This window comes from Thermobia domestica, chromosome 3 (assembly GCF_964235325.1).
Source record: "Thermobia domestica chromosome 3, izTheDome1.hap1.1, whole genome shotgun sequence".
NCBI classification, from domain to species: domain Eukaryota; kingdom Metazoa; phylum Arthropoda; class Insecta; order Zygentoma; family Lepismatidae; genus Thermobia; species Thermobia domestica.
This window is the reverse complement of record NC_137456.1, coordinates 34,122,299-34,142,846: the sequence shown is the minus strand read 5'-3', so window position 1 is coordinate 34,142,846 and position 20,548 is coordinate 34,122,299. Positions and strand designations below refer to the sequence as shown.

Here is a 20,548-nt window from a genome sequence, read left to right as displayed (position 1 = left end):
GTAATCGGTCATTCGAATGCGAAAAGAATTCTGACAAAAATTGAACATTTTAATAATTACTTATTTCTAAATATAGTGAAAAAAGAAACAACAGTTTTCGCAAGTTAATAAAATCAACCAAATTTAATTTTCATTGTACATTTCAAGGTGTGCCAAAGTGAGTTGAGTTTAATAGTCCTCCGATACGGACCCTGTTATAACTACAATGTTAAAACTTCCCACCTGTACACGCATTATCTGTATAAATTCGGTATACGTTACATATATTATACGTATATCAGTAGCTTAGATTATCGGCTTCGTGCTGTATATTATACGTATAAAGTAGGTATCTATCGTGTGTGCTTTCAAAGTAATTTATATTTTCAAACTCTGGCGCTATCACTGCATTTTGGAGGTAGCAGGTTCAGATTTATCATCCGTTCCCCAGGGCTGTTCCATTTATTTTTAATAATACAAGTTCAGTATCAGAAAAGTGTCATTTTCACCTCTCTTTTACATTTTACGTACCCAGGTCGAATGTTGGAAGAAACCGTGCTCTATGCGGGTTCCCTGGATTTACAATATCCAACGAAGTTAATGGCGGGACAGTACCTTCTCTAAGGTCAGGGCCACTTGCTTCCCACTCTCTAGACTTACCTAAAGGGCCGATGTGACTCCTATTTGGAGGCATCAATCCATCTTTGTATCCTTTCCTGTAACTAATAATTGTTTCTCTCTACAACTATCCTTCATCACCGCTTGAAGTGAAGTGAAGTGAGCTACATCGGAGCATTAATTAAAGCTCGAAACCAAATTAACACTTAACTGATAAAATGATGTGTAAAGGAATATGCGCAAAGGCCAGCCGTGGGAAAGTGCAGTGAAAGTGTTCTTCGTTGGTGCTATTATTGCTGTATTGCTGGTGATTGGAGGTGTGGAGATGAATCCAGGTCCCTACACCCTGGATGATGTGATTAAAAAACTAGAGAAAATGGAAAAGAAGATGACTGATCTTCATGATGACAATAAGGAATTTCAAAACAAGTTAAGTAATTTGTTTTCCGAACTACAGGAGTTAAGGGAAGAAAATAAAAGACTGAAGGAGGAAATGCTACATAACCGCCGGACAATTGATAAACTTGAGAACTACTCTCGTAGAAATAACCTTCTCTTCACTAATTTAAAACGGAAGACAAATGAAACATGGGCAGATTGTGAAAGTGTGGTGCGGCAATTTGTGCGAGAACAGCTTCAAATTGAGCTTTCGGATAGTGATATCGAACGTGCACATCGCTTAGGGAAAGGAACAGAACAATTATTGTTAAATTTAATTCTTACAAAGTGAAAGATAACGTTTTGAGGAACGCGTTGAAAGCTAAAGGTACACCGACGGTAATCTATCAAGATTTTTCTGCAAATATACGACAAATAAGGAGAGAGTTAACAGAACATATGAAAATTGCTAGATCCGAAGGTAAACGTGCGTTCTTACGATTTGACAAACTTTGCATCAATAACGAATACTTCACATTGGAGGACCTAAATAACACTCCTTTGAAGTGTGTAGATGTTTCCTCTACAATTGCAGTAGCGTCAGGAACAAAACAAACTGTGAGCGAGTTTGATACAGTGTCAGTGAGTCAGGTCACCGGAACGACCAGCAACAAGGTCCTTACAAGAAAAATGACGAAAGGAACAGGTGCCACGCCCCGAGGGAACAAGTGGAAGTGACCAGAGACTGATTTCAAGGCAGGTAAGAAAGAGGAAAAAGCACAAATAGATTCTTCTTCAGATAACAACGTGCATTCCGAAGGGTTTCTAAATGTGTATTATCAGAATGTGAGGGGGGCTAGAAGCAAAACTGAATCCTTCTATTGTAGTGTGCTGTCAACGAACTACGATTTCTTGGCAATAACAGAGACGTGGTTGCATGAGGGTATCTTTGACTCAGAACTCTTTGATGCCAGATATTCACTAATCCGTAGTGACAGAAAAACCGGCAAGAGTAGGGGGGAGGGGTAATGCTTGCAATACTAAGAAATAAATATAAAGTGTGCTTGATATATAATGATGACCTAAATAATGGCGTAGACTGTCTTTTGGTGAAAGTAAGTGGGGAGAGGGTAACAATGTATATGTGTGTTGTGTATTTTCCACCAAATTCTGTCATTTGTAAATATGATGAAATATTTCAGTACATTGAATCAAAGTGTCAACCAGGCTGCACCCTTCTTGTACTTGGTGACTTTAATTTACCAGACATTAAAGGTACGGGTTTCGATTTCATGAGTGCCCCGAGGCAGTACAAATTTGTAAATAACTTCATGTCATTATACGACTTGAAATCATTCAATGATGTTCAGAATAGTTTAGGTAGAACACTAGATTTGGTATTAACAAATTTAGATAATGTAGTGGTTGAGAGAGAAGAATCCCCCGTACTTAAAGAGGACAAACACCACCCTGCGCTATTAATTAAAATCAAACAGAACAATAAGGTAAAGATAAAAAGTCAAAGTAAAGTAATGGGTTATAATTTTAGTAAGGCAAACTACAATCAACTATATCACGAATTGGAAAAGGTAGAGTGGGAGGTACTGGGTGACCATACTGATGTTGATTGCGCTGTTGAAAAGTTTTATTCCACCTTATATAATACATTTGACAAATGCATTCCGAAAAAGAAACAGAGCACGGGAAACTATCCTAGCTGGTTCACGCTAGACATAATAACTAAAATTAAAATGAAAGCAGGTCACCGCAAAGCCATAAGACTCGGAAAGTCAAATATAGATTTACATAAACGCGAATTTAATAAACTTCGAAAAATGATTAAGAAAGATATACAAGTCGCATATACAAACTTCGTTAAGGGAGCGGAATATTTAATGCAAGAGGACCCATCTACGTTTTGGAACTTTATTAAGAGTAAAACAAAGCATTTAAATGGTAATGTATTGTGTTATGAGGGTAAAGAGTTAACATGTGATAAAGATATAGTAAACGCATTTGCAACCTACTTTAAATCAGTGTATACAGATGGAGCACCACTGCTAGTTGAAAGAGATGATTCGACATTAGTTGGAATGTATGAAAAAATTGATATGTTGCAAATAGCGGTAATAGAAGTGGACGAGATTCGAATGGCAATCAGAAAACTAAAATCAAAGTGTTCGATAGGTATCGATGATGTACCATCATATGTAATAAAAGGTTGTGAAGAAAGTTTCTTATACCTTTACACATGCTATTTAACCTAATACTCCAAACCAGCACGTTTCCAGCAAAATGGAAACTTACCAAAGTTTGCCCTATTCCTAAAAATAATGACAGTAAAGAAATTCAAAATTATAGGCCGGTTTGTATTCTAAACTCATTTGCAAAGATATTTGAAAGCATAATTTATAAGCGCATTGAAAACCACATTAAACCAGTAATATCGGATTATCAGCATGGATTTGTTCCTGGCAGATCCACCGTAACAAATCTCGCTGTCTTCACTGACCATCTAGTTGATACATTGGAGAGTAATAATCAAATAGATGTAGTTTATACAGATATTGCGAAAGCATTTGATAAGGTAAACCACACGTTGTTAGTGAATAAACTTAAATTTCCCAACTTTTCTGATCAGTTAATTGCTCTTATGAAGTCATATTTGATGGACAGAAAACAATATGTGGTTTATAAATCCTGTAGATCATTTGAATATATTCAAGTTTCTGGAGTCCCACAAGGATCTAATTTAGGGCCGTTACTTTTTATAATATTCATTAATGACCTTCCTAATTGTATTAAAACATCACATAAACTACTCTATGCAGACGATCTAAAATTATATAGGAGAATTACAACAGCACAGGACTGTGTCAGTTTGCAGGAGGATCTAGACAGAGTAAAAGAATGGAGCAAGAGCAACTTGTTAAACATAAATTCAGATAAATGCAAAACCGTGTCCTTCACTAAGAAACGGAATGTTGTTAAATTTCAATATAAGATAGATGGTAAAGAGTTAAAGGGGGAACAAACTATCAAAGATTTGGGTGTAATATATGATAACAAACTATCGTTTGAGCATCATATAAATCAAATTGTAAATGACGCAAACAAAAATCTTGGATTCATTTTGAGAATGGGAAGGGAATTTAATAAACCGAATGTTTTACTGAAATTATATTTTTCATTTGTTAGATCAAAATTAGAATATGCGTCTATTATATGGAACCCCCACACGAAGAAAGACTCTATTAGAATAGAAAGAGTTCAAAATAAATTTCTGCGGTTTCTGATGTACAAGAGAACAGGCATCTTCCCCACATATGAAAATAGTACTTCTCTTAATGAAAATTTTAACACAATGTCTCTCAATCACAGAAGAGTGTTAAATGACATGATATTCTTGTACAAAATATTAAATAACAAATTAAATAGTAAGGATTTGGTCTCTGCGTTTCATCTCAGGGTACCCAATGGAAACATACGTGTGGGCAATGGAAATTTCTTTTATTGTAAGAAATCTCGAACAAATGCAACAAAACAGTCACCAACGTGGAGGATGGGTGCAGTCTACAACAAACTGAGTAAATGTAAAAATGTTCTGGATATACATAGTGTGGGTCAGAATAGATTTCGCAAATATATTATAGATATTCTATGTAACACTGGTATGAACACTGTAATTGGGTAGAATAACCTGTTGTGTCCTTCTTCTTAAATAAATAAATAAATAAATAAATATACTTCTGAAATGGAGAACAAATATGCTCCTTCTCCAAAAGGGAAGTCAATAATATAAAACCATTCTGGAAATGATGGCAACTAATGAAGTAAAATCAGAAAGAAAATTTTTATAAACAAGGTTCCTAATGATCTGGAGAATTCTGTTTCCCTGATTTTATGTGACCTTTGGCAGGAAATTCCCTGACTTTTGGGACAGATGTCAAATGACGTTGACATATAATAAGGAATAAATATCAAAGAATATTTATATATAAGAACATTATATTCTATGGAGTCAAACAGTAATCAATTGCTCATACGTACATTCCAGTTACCTTCTATAAAAATATGAACAACGTCCATTAAAATGGTTGGCTAAGTTAAAATTGTAATACAATTAATGTTAGAAAACACAATTTATAAAATTTCCCTTATTTCCAGTCTTATTTCCTGAACTTCCCTGACTTGCACCATTTTTCTTGAGTTTTCCATGACTTACCTGACTTCACTGATCAGTAGAAACCTTGATGAAATAGATCGCAAATGAAACTAACGCCTTTATTTTTTTAAGAAAAAACAATCAAATATAATGTTAGGTTCCCATTTGCAGAGTAAAAGAAAAACTACACGAGATGGTAATATGAAAATATGGAGATCATCCTGCTCTAAAATCGTTGTACAACAAAAGAAAGTTAGCTCTGTAGTTGTACCAATGATAGTTTAGTCTGACATTATCCGTATCCTATAGAATAAACAACGGAAAATTTCAACTCATGGCCCCGACAATGCCTAGAAGGACTACTACCAAACACGAACTAGGTCTGTCAATCTGAACATATTTGTACGCAGAAGAATGCATATGAGTGAATGAATATACTCAAATATGAAAACTATACACACATTTCATTTTGTTTTCATCTATAATCATACATGGAGCTCGAAGGAAGACGATCGTAGAATCAGACACGTCAATAAATAAGATACAAAGAAATAGTAATTTTATACAAAAAAGACAATAACGAAACAGAATTTGAGACATGTTATTTAAGACAAAATTACACTATACAACCTACAAGCTACATTTAGCACACATTCATCTACTAAATAAAAAAATTGTCCAATAGGTATTTCTTTGTAACCAGTAGCGTAGCCAGGATGTGTGTTTGTGGGGGCAAGTGCATTTATAGGTAGATATAGAAAAATTACAAACAAAAAATATATAAACATAAAAATATATAAAAAATTACAAACATCAAAGTACGTTGTCGGACCTCTTTGGGGGGCGGCCCCTCTTGCCCCCTTCCCTTCGCCACTGTTTTAACTGATTTAAATACATTCATTGACTCAATGTTATGAATATCTTTAGGAAGGTTATTACGAGGGTTGGGGCAAAAGTCATGGCAACTATTTTTTTCTTGAAGATACCAGTCCGGTTGGAAAATGTGACATATACAGACGAAAGGACAAGGTGTTAACTACATGTGTGGACAATGAAAACCACTTAAATATCGTAACACACTAATTTATTACTTGTAGTATACAGGGCAATATGGTCTTCACGGTGCAAAAGAATTACAACACAGTACGCATACAATTGACATGACAAACCTGGGCCTAAAGACTTTCAAATTAGTCCCCTGCTACTTGCACCACGCGCTGCCAACGATGTGTGAGGCGCTGAATATCATCCACCTCCGCATTTGCCGCACCATGAGTGAATCGGGTGGCCTGTTCGCGCACGGCATTAGCAATGTCGTTGCGTGTTGAAAATCGCCTACCACGAATGAGATCAAAGCCACAGAGCGAAATGTCAGGAGAGTGCGATGGGTACTCCAATTCTTCTCATCCCCAAAGTCGCAGAAACTACCCTACACACTCTGCTTTATGTGGTTTTGCATTGTCGTGCAGGATTATTGCACTGTCCACAAGACCCGGACGTTTCTCCCGAACGCAACGACGTACCTGTCGCACCAGGAAGTCCCTGTAGTACTGTTCGGTCACTGTTCTGCCATGTGGAACAAAGTGGCAAACAATGACACCCCTGACGTCATACGCGACGATCATCATCAATTTGAGTGAGGAAGGATTCTGACGGAACTTCTGCCTGCATGGTGATCCAGCATGTCGAAACTCCGAGGACTGGCGCCGTCCTGTTGCCAGCGTGCAAGGTGGTCGGAGCATGTTACACAGCACATCCACCTTTGAACATCCGTTAGTGCATGCTTTACCCACCGCGATGAGGTTTTGCGTAGTTGCAGCTCATTACGCAATATCCTGTGGACGGTGCGTTTCTCGAGGCCACTTGCCTCCGCCAACTCCAGTAGCGTTTATCGTCTGTCTTCATCCAGGAGCCGCTCGATGACGGCACGTGCCACGTTGGTCCGCACACTGACAGGTCGTGCCGAAAGTTCCTCATCACTGGTTGACACTGTTCGGTATGGTAGAGCATTATTCCCAACGGCTTCCACTAATTCACAGTGACATTCCATCTCATTTCTCCCTCGGAGAACGGATATTTTGATGTAAGCGCGCTGCTCAACACGGGTTACTTCCATCTCGCACGACACTGACCAACAGACTGATTTCACAGCTCTCGCTGTGCTACTACCAGCTATCACAGATCCATATGTCGTGCAGCATACACACTATGCCTGCAGGACTTCCACATGACACATAGAGGTATGTGATCCGTTCACATATCTGCAAAGAAAAAAATAGTTGCCATGACTTTTGCCCCAACCCTCGTATATAATGTTGGACCAAAGTATATGGGACCGTTTTGAAACAATGATGTATGGTGATTTCGAATGTGGAGATTTTCCCTATGTCTAGTTTTATGACAGCGAAAGTTTCCATTATTGCCAAAGAATGTATTCTGGCGCGTGAAAATTAATAACTGTAACACATAAAGACATGATAGTGGTAATATTTCTAGTCTCATAAAAACTTTTTTACATGCTTGGTTTACTTTGGCATTGGCTAATACTCTAATAATGTTTTTTTTAATACGGAAAATATTAATTTAATTTTTGTATCATTTCCCCAGGAGATAATGCCATACATTAACAAAGATTGAAAAATACCAAAATAAATGCTTCTACTGCTATTTATATCCAAAATATTTTAAAAAGTTTCAAGGCATAGAAAACCTTATTAAGTTTTTTGCTAAAAACTTTACATGGGTGTCCCAGGTGAGAGTATTACTTACATGAAGACCTAAGAAATTTGTTGATGTTACATACTTTAAGCCAGAATTCATGATTGCTACATTTATGTCGTATGTTTGTTTCGTAAATGGTGAAAGTTCAAGGCCACCATTTTTTCTGTATTTACTTTTAAACAGTGTAAAGTAAACCATTGTTGTAATTGATTGTTTATGCTTTCTATTTCCTGTTGTAGTGTGTCATAATTTTCACCTGTAATGAGAATACTTGTATCATCTGCATATAAGGTTGATGCCACTGAGTGAATGTAGTTAGGAAGATCATTGAAGTATAGCAGGAAAAGGACAGGTCCAAAAACCGAGCCCTGTGGAACACTGCTTAAAACTGGGTTGGAATGCGACAAGAAATAACTGCGAGATGTCGTTTCTTTATTCGTGTATATTATTTCGACCGATTGAGTCCGGTTTTCCAGATACGATTTTAACCAGTCATTTACAACTCCGCGTAAGCCATAAACTTTTTGCTCAATTAGCATATTATGGGGTACTAAATCAAAAGCGTTTGAGAAGTACAGAAAAATATCTAAACACTTCTTCCCCGTATCCAATGCTTCCCGTACCTGTTCAGTATAATTATACATTGGTGTTGTGGTTGATTTGTTCTTTTGAAATCCATGCTGCGACGTAAAAATAATGTGCTTGGAAAGAAAAATAATAATTTGGATAAGTAATAAAGATTCAAATATCATTGAGAAAGGAGAATATATTGATTTCGGTCTAAAGATATCTGCATTTGTTTTTGCGCCTTTCTATATAGAAGTTTAATTTTTGCGTGTTTTAATAGGTCAGGAAATTTACTGACAAGAATCCTAATGTTATATCTAAGATCACACGAAATAGTAAGTTTATGTAGTAGCTTATTAAATGCTGAACAATGTGTACCAGAAGATGTTTAACATAAAAAAAAAACAATGTGTCTTCCTTACTAGTTATGCACACACTCACACACAAAAGCAATCTAAAGAGTTAAAAGCGAAAGGCTTGATTTTGACAATTATTAGTTTTCTAATTTCATTTCTGGTTTATTTTGCTTAGTTGCATGTTACATTTAACAATGGAAAACACAAGGATTTAAAGTCAGCAGGGTTATGATTTGTTTTCCGTGTGAAAGATTTATTTCTCTAAGTTACAAATTTTAAGACCAATCTCAATTTTTTCAAAATTAAAAATACATTAGAAGATAAACTGCGCTGCTTTTTATTGGTTGAGGCGGAAGTTTCAGCCACATTATCATTCTTATTGCTTTCGTAATGTATCGCTAATTTCATGAAATACCTTATAAATGTTTTCTAAACTATCGTTGAAGACAAATATCAGACACAAGAGGATCCTTCCTTAAACAATGAATCCAGATAAAGTCAGCAATGGCTAAGATGCAAGGTCCCTTTTGTTTGTTTGCTTTGTACAGTAAACACGCTTTATTTTTGGATCTTGGCTAATGTTCTATCAAATCCTCGATGTCCAGCGTTTTCATGCCATGTCTTCACTATACATGGCACCAAAACCTTAGGTGTTCATATTCTACGCTTGTCAGGAAAGTGATAGTCCTTTATCATTAGTATTCCATGGTCGATTTGATAGTGTTCTTTATGTTTCTTGAGTTTCTCTTCTGAGCCGTTGTCTCCTTCCAAAGCCTGAATAATAGGTAAAAGTCGTTCGTCCTTTCTCTGTGCAACGTGGTTTGACAGCGAGAACTTTGTATCGAATCGTGTGGTATGTATGGATATGATATTGTTCATCTTTGGCTGATACTCGGAAGAGGGCATCTAGTCCTATATTGTGTGTATCTTTCACGTGAATAACTTCGTAATCATATTGATACAGTTCCATGCTCCATCTAAGCAATCTCGAGTTCCACTTTTATCATTTCTCAACCAGGACAAGGCTTTGTTGTCACTTAAAGTTTTAAATTTATATCCTAGCAGTAATTTGTACCACTTTCAAACTGCAAACATTATTGCTAGGCATTCAAGTTGCGAAGAGCGATAATTCTTCTCAGCCGGTGTTAGTGTACGACTGGCATGTTGTATTACCTTCATTTTCCCATTCTGAACCTGTTGGAGGGATGCTGCTAGCGACACTTGTGGTGCGTCCGTTCTAAGAATAAATTCATTATTCAAACCAGGATGGCATAACATTAGATTTTTGCATACTATCTGCTTCAAGATCTCGAAATACTGCTCACACTCTCCTGTTCATTTCCATTTCTTGCTTTTCTTCAGGAGAGTGTACAAGGTTGCGGCTACTTCAGCGAAATTTTCTAGGTACTGCCGAAAACCCAAGAAGCATTGTAACATCTTAGTACTGGTTGGCCGAAGATATTGAAGTATTGGTCTGATGGCTTCCGGATCATTCTTGATCTCTTCCGGTGTTACCACGTACCCTAGGGAAGGAATAACTGTTTGACAAAAACTTGATTTCTTGAAATTCAGGTTAAGATTAGCTTCACGAATAGCTTGGAATAATATCCTGAGGTGTTTTAGATGTTCATCGAAGCTGTCGTCTGCAATTTTAAGGTCGTCTATATACCTGACAAACGATGAGCGCAGTTGTTGGATCGATAGTACTTGTTGCAATGCCAAAGCCTGAGCCGATGATCCGTTAACATAACTGTAGGGCATGGCTCGTAAATCCCCAATTTTGAGCTTCAAAATTGAAACCGGAAAACTGTCTGGACTCAGGATGTAATGGTATCCCATGGTAACTTTGGACGAGATAAATTTGTGTCTGGTAAGGCTTATACGGGATCTTAGCAAATATAACTTCGATGGGTTCTGTTTAATATGTTTCAACGATACGTACTTGGTGACCTCACGGAGGTCTAAGCACATTTTTATCTTCTCCGTTCCCTTCTTTGAAACAACGAGGATCTGATTACAATGTATAGACTCAGTAGGCTGAATTAATCCTGCAGCGAAAATGTATGTATCTCTCGACTAATCTGTGGCGATACTTAAAGGAATGGGATATTTGCAACGTATAATTGTACCATCAGTTTTTACATCCGTCTTATACTGACAACCTCTGCAATCCTGGATGATCCTTAAATATATCACGATATTCAGTAAGTAAATAAATAATATATCTTTTTGGCCTCTCTGCCGTCATGTGTCATGTAAAGCACCTGCCGTCTGAACTATTTCTTCCAGTTCATCATTAGGCATGTCATACAGTGGCTTGCATGACCTGTCCTTCTGATTATGGCACAGAAAGACCTCTTCAGCGTTCTCTTCATCTGGTAATACAGGTATAATCTTGCATATAATATAATTTGTCAGTGACTTCAGCATTACAGTCTTATCTCGGAAATGTATAATTGCTCCTAACTTATCTAGGGTGTCTAATCCTAATAGCAGTCCTGGCTCACCTTTTCCACAACAAACACTCGTATATTCATTTCAATATCTTCGATGTTTGCCAAGATTTCAATTTGACCAAGAAATTTTCTACTCTTAGCCGGATAATCTACTAATGATATCCGATGCAGGAAATAACCTATGGCGACACACATCATAACTCACCTTTTGCCGCACTTCTTGAGCCATTAATGACACTTTACTTCCAGTGTCTAAGAACTAGACTAAGCTCACTCCGGTCGAATTAACCATAATCTTTGAACTTGAGTGTACCATCTCTTCTACCAGTCCTTTACTATAATCATTTTCAACATCACTTCAACATCATTCCGTTTCCATTTCTTGCCTTTCATCAGGAGAGAGTGCAAGGGTGCGGCCACTTCAGCTAAATTCTCTAGCAACCGATGTTGGTACTGCAGGAACCCCAAGAAGCGTTGTAACATCTTCGCACTGATTGGCCGAATATATTGAAGTATTGACTTGATGGTTTCGGATCCTTCTTGATCCCTTCCGGTTTTATCAGGTACTCTAGGAAAAGCCTAGCTGTTTGACTAAAGCTTGATTTCTTAAAATTTAGGCTAAGATTGGCTTCAAATTCAGGTTAAGAGGGTCACGTGCTACAACCTGAGTAAATCAATGTAAGAAACGACTGTAGTGGGTACACGCTATTAGCGCATGATTGCGTGTGAAAATCTGTTACGGCCGTATAGTGCTGAAACACCACTTACCTTATTGTAAATGAACGACTGTGTTTGTTGCAATAAATTATGTAAATTCTGATACATGGTTGATTTATTGTAATTACGCAGATAGTTTTCACAAATGTATGTGCCATAGACCATCTGAGCACTTCCCACTATCACAAAATTTTACTTATATAATCTTAATGCTATCATATATTTGACACACTGCATATCTCGCAAAATCTACACTGTCCATATTTACTTTTCACAATAGGCAGTCTTCGTTTCAGCTGGGAGAAGCTTAATATTTTTTAATAATCTTATATACATCATTCGCTAGAAAACCTTCCATGATCCTCCTCCACTTCTTCGTTTACCCGGTTAGTTTTTATTCTCTTGTTGCCGACTGAGTATTGTCTGGGAATGAAAGTTATACTCGCCTTCCATAGAAAAACAGCGCACGAACATACAACACAAGATACAAAAGGATTAACAGACAGCAAACCTTATCTGGTTTACGGTTAGCATGATTGCCAAACTACCTTTCTGTTTATATCTCGATATCTCGAAAACAAACTGTTAAGCGCAAGTCCTACAAGGCCAGAGACGGGCACGCCACTATCTCAGGGGTGTGCGTGGACAGCATACAGCTATTGCCGCTCGCAATGGGAACTAGTCCCAAGAATACCACAACTAATCATTTTCAGTTTCAGTAAATCTTTGACAAGGGAAGAGAGGGAGATTATGTATCAAATTGGAAGATGGTTTATATACCAATCGAAGTACTAATGACACCTATTACGAAACTGTAATGGAATATTTCCGAATTAATTTACTGTGCGAGTTATATGAATATACAAGATGCCCAGAAAATCCGTTTCCACTCCTAGCAATCACAAACGATGAGACAGATGCCAAAACAGGAAAACATGTGTTTGATTATTTTAAAAGTTCAACGTATCAAAGCAAGAATGTCGTTCCCGGGCCACCCGCAGGGTCCAAGGCGGGGTCCAACTAAAAATTGCAAAAGATAAGTGGGTCAAGTAGCATATCGTTGGAAATCCGTTGGGAAATGAAAGAAGACGGAACGAGTCTCGACTCCCTAAAATTACCCTATCCAAAATAGCAGCCAATCAAAATGTTAGCAAAAACGTCATTCTAAAGACTATGGCCACTCCAAAAAAGCTGAAACTGTGAGACAGATGTCAAAACAGGAAAACATATGTGTCATATTTTCAAAAGTACAATGACTGAAAGTAAAAATATTTGTCCCAGGTTCCTCCACAGGATCCCAGACAGGGTCGTACTCAAAATTTTCAAATTTTAGTAAGGCAGGTCAAGTAGAATTTCGTTGTAAAGCTGTTGGGGAATAAAGGAAGACAGAAAAAGTCTAGACTCTCTAAATTGTACTGTGCACAATAGTATTCGCTTAAAATGTCAGCATAAACGTCATTGTAAACTCTATGGTCACTCCAAAGGAAAAGCTGAAACTGTGAGACAGATGTCAAAACAGGAAAACATATGTGTCATATTTTCAAAAGTACAATGACTGAAAGTAAAAATATTTGTCGCACAGTCCCCAACAGTTTCCTATACAGGGTCGTACTAAAAAGTTTCAAATTTTGGTAAGACAGGTCAGGTAGAATTTCGTTGGAAAGCAGTTGGGAAATGAAAGAAGGAACAAGTCTCATTCTGGAGATCTCCTTCAACGTCTTACCCAGGTAAGTCCGGGTCTTCTGAAAATACTCATTGGTAGGATAACTGAGGACAGACCCCAGAAAATGGTTATAAGGATTTTGGCCTCCGAACGAGCGACCCGAGCAAAAACCGTTTGTGCTCGAATACGAAGTGAATACCAGTACAGATTATGTGACATCCGAATTAGCAACACGAATCGAGACTGTTGACGGCTGAATATTCATAAGATTAATATTATATCATTTCTTCCCCAGCTCAGAAACAGCAATCTGGTGAAACAAATAAATAATAGTTTCGATTTCAAGTCATTTTAATCATATGTTTTAGTGATAGTTTATTATATGTTGTTCAAGATGACATATCAGGAAGTAGATTTGATGACTAACATAAAGATACTTTTCAAGAGAATCATGCTCATTCTGACGAGAATTTTGCTCATCTTACAGAGAATTTTGCTACATTAGAACAAAAAGCAGAGAAAAGTGAGGAGAATTTTTGTAGATTAGAGCAAAATATAGATAAAAACGAAGATAATTTTGCTCTATTTAAGGATAATGTTGTTGAGTTGAAGAGGTAGGTCAGAAGTTAGACGATGTACAAAAAGAATGTCGCGAAAAAAACAAAGATTAGTACGAGGTATTAGGACTGTAGAAGCCAAAAGGAAACGTAGGAACGAAATCTTTGAACAAAAGTATGATGGCATAACACTTAAGATTCATAACAAACTTGCTGAAGTCAATCATGGTACTAAACATGCAATCGAACTCACCACACAGAACAGCATCGAAGTTAGGTAACAAACTGAAGAAACATTTCATCGTGTAGAACATATAGAGTCAAAGTTTGTAAAACTCAGAACCAATTAGGAGGCTTGCATGAATACACACAATCCCTGCAGGGTCAGTTGGAATCACCCCGGGATGTGTGTTAGGCTAATAAGGAGCGCTGCGTTAGTTTACAAATTGATATAGTCGATAAATTAAATTAGATGAACTACCGTATCGAAGATATTTCCGAACGAGTAAAAACGCAAGGAAAAGGTATTAAAATGCTATACGAAAAATCGAAACCTATAGATTATAATATGAAAATCAAAACTGAACCTAATGCCGAACTGAATCTAACATGGCAAGCAAATATTACTTTGATTTTATGGCGTACCGAATTTTCTTCATACATGTGAACGAAATCACAATCTCATTTCTTAATATACAGAATCATCTTTCCTTATTGGAATCAGTATGAACGTCAGCTTTGACACTTAAATTTATTTATTTACTTTTTTTTGAAAAATGATTTTTCGTTATTTTTCACTAAATAACACGAAACACTAACTTTATTTAAGAAAGGGACATACAGGTGAAAACCTTATCTTGTTTGTATATTGTCAACTATAGTGTGTTTACATTCTTATTCATTTTATTTTTATTTTATTTTATGTTTTTCATATTTTTCAAATATATTACAATAATATCTAAACTTTGATAATATATTTTAATACGTTTTCCATTTTTTGCTACTTGCCTATTTATTCACATTTTAATGTTTTAAATACAGATATAAGTATATTCTGAAGGAGAAAATTACTAAGTTTATTGAGATGTTTGATAGTTCTTTAAATCAATATTTTCATGAATAGTTATTGAGTATATACCTTTACTTCATATTATGAAATATAGAGTGATCGGAACGGAACACTTAATAACATTTTATGGAAAGTATTATTTTTCAAAAGCAATAATTAATAGCAATATGAACGCTTTCTGCTCACTTTCACTGAAAAAAGTTATCATACAGGTGATAAAAGCCATATTTCGTTCTTACATCAGAGAATTAAAACAAAAACTCTTCCCTTTTCCCTCATCAACTCAACGTCGGAAAACAACGTGGGACGTTCACCAGATGAAGACAACATGGACTTCTATATACGAAGAGACAGGAGAAAAGGAAACCCAACTGCACCGTCATTCAAGAGGATTTTATTACTTACGGAACAGTCGAATTGGATACTGCTCATGCAGGAACCTCAGCATGTTTTTTTGCGTTCCGTGACCAAAAAGTTATTTAACTATTTTTCAATAGCCGTTTTTCAGGTAAAAAAAATCATTGAACTCTATCCACGAAATCTCACACCATATCACAGTATTGCCAACTAGCTTAACAATTTTTGGTGAGAAAATAAATTTATTCCAATTTTATTAAACGGACAAGAGATCTCAACCTGTACTCCCCATACACTTAACAGGTTGGTTTTGCGGGGACCCAATCTATAACCAACACTAGGTTACAGAAGTAATTTTATGGACGTTTTATATATTTAGTAAAACAATAATTATTTTTCGATTTTTACTTTATTCTGCAATTCAAATAAGTTCTTTGTTCAATGAGAACTGTTTTGCTTCTCACGCAACAGAACAAAGGAATCTTTTATCGTTCACACATATATATCTAAAGCGTTGCTTTCTGGTGAGAATATCTTAGTGAGCGACAAAGCTTTTCAGTGTTTCTTGCAATATACAAAATATGCAAATATTTTAATATGCAAAAACTATGTTCTATAGTTATTTGGAACTGAATCAAGTGTAGTTTGCAATCATTTATGGAAATATTGCACATCAGGTGTCTGATCGCCAGAACGACGACAGCCATGTCGTATATTCAGTTCGTTATCTAAACGTTGTGACACCCGAGTTATCGCAATGTTTTGTGCGTCGTGACCAGTGGACTGAAATTAACGTTAATTCTTTTTTTATATTGTATTTGCATGAACGTACAGGTGATTTAACCTGGGTACTTTCTGGAATGAATTGCCAGCATTGACCAGGGGATCAACGCAGCTCGTATCTCGAACTTCTAAGTTCTAGGAGTGTTACTCCGTATTTTAAAGCAGTACCCACGTACGTTGCATCAGGCATCAAGCATAATGTTGTGCTAAGGGGCACACTTTATTAGCCAGTCAAGGACCTAGATATGGCTAACCCCAATCAGTGAATAGCCAGGTTCACCACCTAGTGCGTATCAGTTGTAAACGCGCCCTCCAACATTCTCATTCCATTTTGGCCGACTGTCTACATACTTTTACTGAAGACTAACGTCGACGTCTAAGGATTTTTTGAAGCAGCAACAAGTTACTTCGCGCGATCATCCCGGCGACACCCCCATAGTTCTAATCTCCCATGTGCATTAACGGTGTGAGATGAGCATCTAGAGTGAAACTCCAATCATAATCTTGTACATATATATAAAATTGATAAAGGGTTATAGTGTAGTGAAAAAGAGAAGTGTGATTTTGTTAGTGAAAATAATATACAGGGTGGTCGTGCATGAATGTCGGAAAATTCGTGAGATGAATCTACAGGTAAAAACAAGCAAAAAATGTCATATGAACATTGGGTGAATGCGGCTTCGTTTGGACGCTAGAGGCGTCTGAAATGTCACCTTCCGAGGCGGCAATTTGCAATATCTCAAGAACGGAGAGAAATACGAATGTCGGGTCAAAAGATATCAAAGGAAACCCCATCCGAAGAATCCAATTATGCATAAGTGGTGGCGAAACAGTGGCGGCGCTAGAGGGGGGCACAAAGAAAGTGAATGAAACATGGAGAAAAGTGAACAATTTACACTGAAAAATTGTAGGAGGAGATGTTACTTGGAATATGCAACAACAAATGTTAATGAACAAAGGCAACAACGGCTAGTCTGTAGGGACTTTATGGGAGGCGGATTGTAGGAATACACTACCTTTGTAATGGTGAGAAATAGGAATGTCGGGTCAAAAGATATCAAAGGAAATCCCATCCGAAGAATCCAATTATGTATAAGTGATGGCGAAACAGTGGCGGCGCCAGGGGAAGAATAAAAAAAGTGAATGAAATGCGGAGAAAGGTGAACAATTTACACTGACAAACTGTAGGAGCGGATGTTATATGGAACATGCAGCAACAAATGTTAATGAACAAAGGCAACAATGGCTACGCTGTAGGGACACTATGAGAGGTGGAATGTTGAAATACAGTATCATTTTAACGGAGAGAAATAGAAATGTCGGGTGAAAAGATATCAAAGGAAATCCCATCCGAAAAATCCAATTATGCACACGTACTGCGGAACAGTGGCGGCGCATGGGAGCTGTAAAGAAACTGTTATACACTCTTAGTGATGAAAAGTGCAGATCGTAAAAAACACGTATGGAAGATGAGACCGAGTGTACTGTAAAAACAAGAGGTATTGTACTTACCATGGTCAACATAATGCCATTCTATAGCAGCTGTTCAATATGTCCTCCTTGTTCTTCGAGACAGACAGTTACACGATGGCGTAAGGATTGTCTGACTGGTGCCAATATCGCTGGCGTTTGCCGTAATGTGGCAAATGCAGCACATACACGCTGGCGAAGATCTTCAACATCATGCAGGGGCCGTGTATACAGGAGACTCTTCACGTAACCCCACAGGAAAAAATCTAGAGGATTCAGGTCGGGTGAACGTGGGGGCCATGCTTGTCTTCCACCACGACCTATCCACCTGCGTGGAAATGTTTTGTTCAGATATGCACGAATGGTGTGACATGAGTGGGCAGGGGCGCCATCATGCATAAACCACATACACTGTCGTGTCCTCAGTGGCACATCTTCAAGCAGAATAGGTAGGTTCTGAGTCAGAAACTGGAGATACGATATTGCGTTCAATCGCTGTGGTACGAAATGTGGTCCCACAACGTTGTCGCCAATAATACCAGCCCACACATGCAATTGGAAACGCTGTTGATGCTTCGTCTCTACAATTGCATGCGGGTTGTTGAGTGCCCATCGATGGTCATTGTGGAAATTTGTGATGCCATCCCGTGTGAATAATGCCTCATCCGAGATCAATACCTGTGTTAGAAAGGCTGGTGACACACGGCAGCGGCGGTATAACCAACGACAGAAACGTCGTCGGGTTTGATAGTCACCATCGTATAACGCATGCGTTCGTTGTACGTGGTATGGTCTGAGATTATTACTATGCAAGATGCTTAGCACGACTTGATGCGAAACGTGTTCCTGCCTTGCTATTCGTCGGGTACTAATACTCGGGTTCCGGGTCACATGTCGGAGTACCCTCCCTTCCAGGGGGGTGTTCGAACGCGTCGTCGTCTCGGAATGTCTGTGTTGGGAAGGAATGACCCAGTGTCCCGCAATCGCTGATGAATACGAATAAACATCCCCGGTGCTGGAATTTGTCGATCTGGGTAGCGTTCCGCATATAACCTACGTGCTTCTTCTGCATTACCTTCCCCTAAGCCGTACCTCAAATGCATATCTGCCATTTCGGCGTTAGTGTATACTACCCTATTCATTGTGGTGCATTACACATAGCACTTGTCAACATCAACACTGTTTCACAAAACACAAAGTAAACCACATTCACATACACATGGATTACTGCCCTGCCTGTAGAGTGTAGCACTAAAACGCTTGTGCTGTTACTGTCATTGCCCCATTCAGTACGAATGAACTGTGCGTTGTCCTCTCCACCTTCGATGCGAACGGTCTCGTTACCCACGCTTTCACTACTCCTATAACTAACTCTACTACGCGACGCTCTGCACGCCCCCTTGTTCCACCTACTGTAGCTATGCGCCCTCTGTCATCGGACATGTATCATACAGTACACCTAGAGTTGTATTCCTTGTTTCCTGATTGCTTTCAAATAGTTGTGTTTTCACCAATTTCAACTTTTCTCCATGTTTCATTCACTTTCTTTGTGCTTCCCCTGGCGCCGCCACTGTTTCACCATCACTTATACATAATTGGATTCTTCGGATGGGATTTCCTTTGATATCTTTTGACCCGACATTCCTATTTCTCACCATTACGAAGATAGTGTATTCCTACAATCCGCCTCCCATAAAGTCCCTACAGACTAGCCGTTGTTGCCTTTGTTCATTAACATTTGTTGTTGCATATTCCAAGTAACATCTCCTCCTACAATTTTTCAGTGTAAATTGTTCACTTTTCTCCATGTTTCATTCACTTTCTTTGTGCCCCCCTCTAGCGCCGCCACTGTTTCGCCACCACTTATGCATAATTGGATTCTTCGGATGGGGTTTCCTTTGATATCTTTTGACCCGACATTCGTATTTCTCTCCGTTCTTGAGATATTGCAAATTGCCGCCTCGGAAGGTGACATTTCAGACGCCTCTAGCGTCCAAACGAAGCCGCATTCACCCAATGTTCATATGACATTTTTTGCTTGTTTTTACCTGTAGATTCATCTCACGAATTTTCCGACATTCATGCACGACCACCCTGTATATATTACAGTGTGGAGGGTTGCGATTGTTTTTCTACTACTTTATTTTAATAGTGTTTTAATAAATAAGCATAGTATCGTTTTATCCAGTGTGTCTTTGTTGCATGAATGAGTGATACTTGTGTGCGTTGTGGTTTGAGTGACCACCCGATCGTCAGTGAGGTTTTCGAGAGGACATCCGAAATTGTCGGTGCCTAACGCTCACCTCGTTATTGAGACCGGCGAGCAATAGACATTTCCATTTATTACTCTTCAGAGCTAGTTGATTACGGAGAACACTTCCTTTCGCTCATGCGACGATTTTAACTAGTCGAAATATGCCATTGAATTATGTTCTGCGACTCGTGCGCTTAAAACAACGACCACCATGTTTGTACGTCACAAGTCGGTACAGAGGAAAAGGTCTGCGCCACTCATTAGGGAAACAGCTTAGTGAAAGATATGATGCATGTTTTTCAAAGATGTACGACGTTCCTAATAACACAAAGAATAAGAAAATTAACAGAATTTAAGGTTTATTTAAAATGCAAGTTATTTATTTATTTATATATTTATTACCAAGTATTTGAATATACTTGAATATCTTAGAGCAAA

At 37.9% G+C, this 20,548-nt stretch overlaps 2 protein-coding genes across 2 annotated transcripts in view; one reads left to right on the top strand and one right to left on the bottom strand.

Annotated features, from left to right (window-relative positions):
* Positions 1-20,548, bottom strand: part of LOC145680265 (uncharacterized) — a 329,870-nt gene that overhangs the window by 218,038 nt on the left and 91,284 nt on the right. The window lies entirely within an intron of this gene.
* On the top strand, positions 2,112-3,242 carry LOC145681737 (uncharacterized). The gene has a single exon (XM_081753346.1). It carries the CDS (start codon positions 2,112-2,114, stop codon positions 3,240-3,242), a length of 1,131 nt encoding a protein of 376 aa, XP_081609472.1.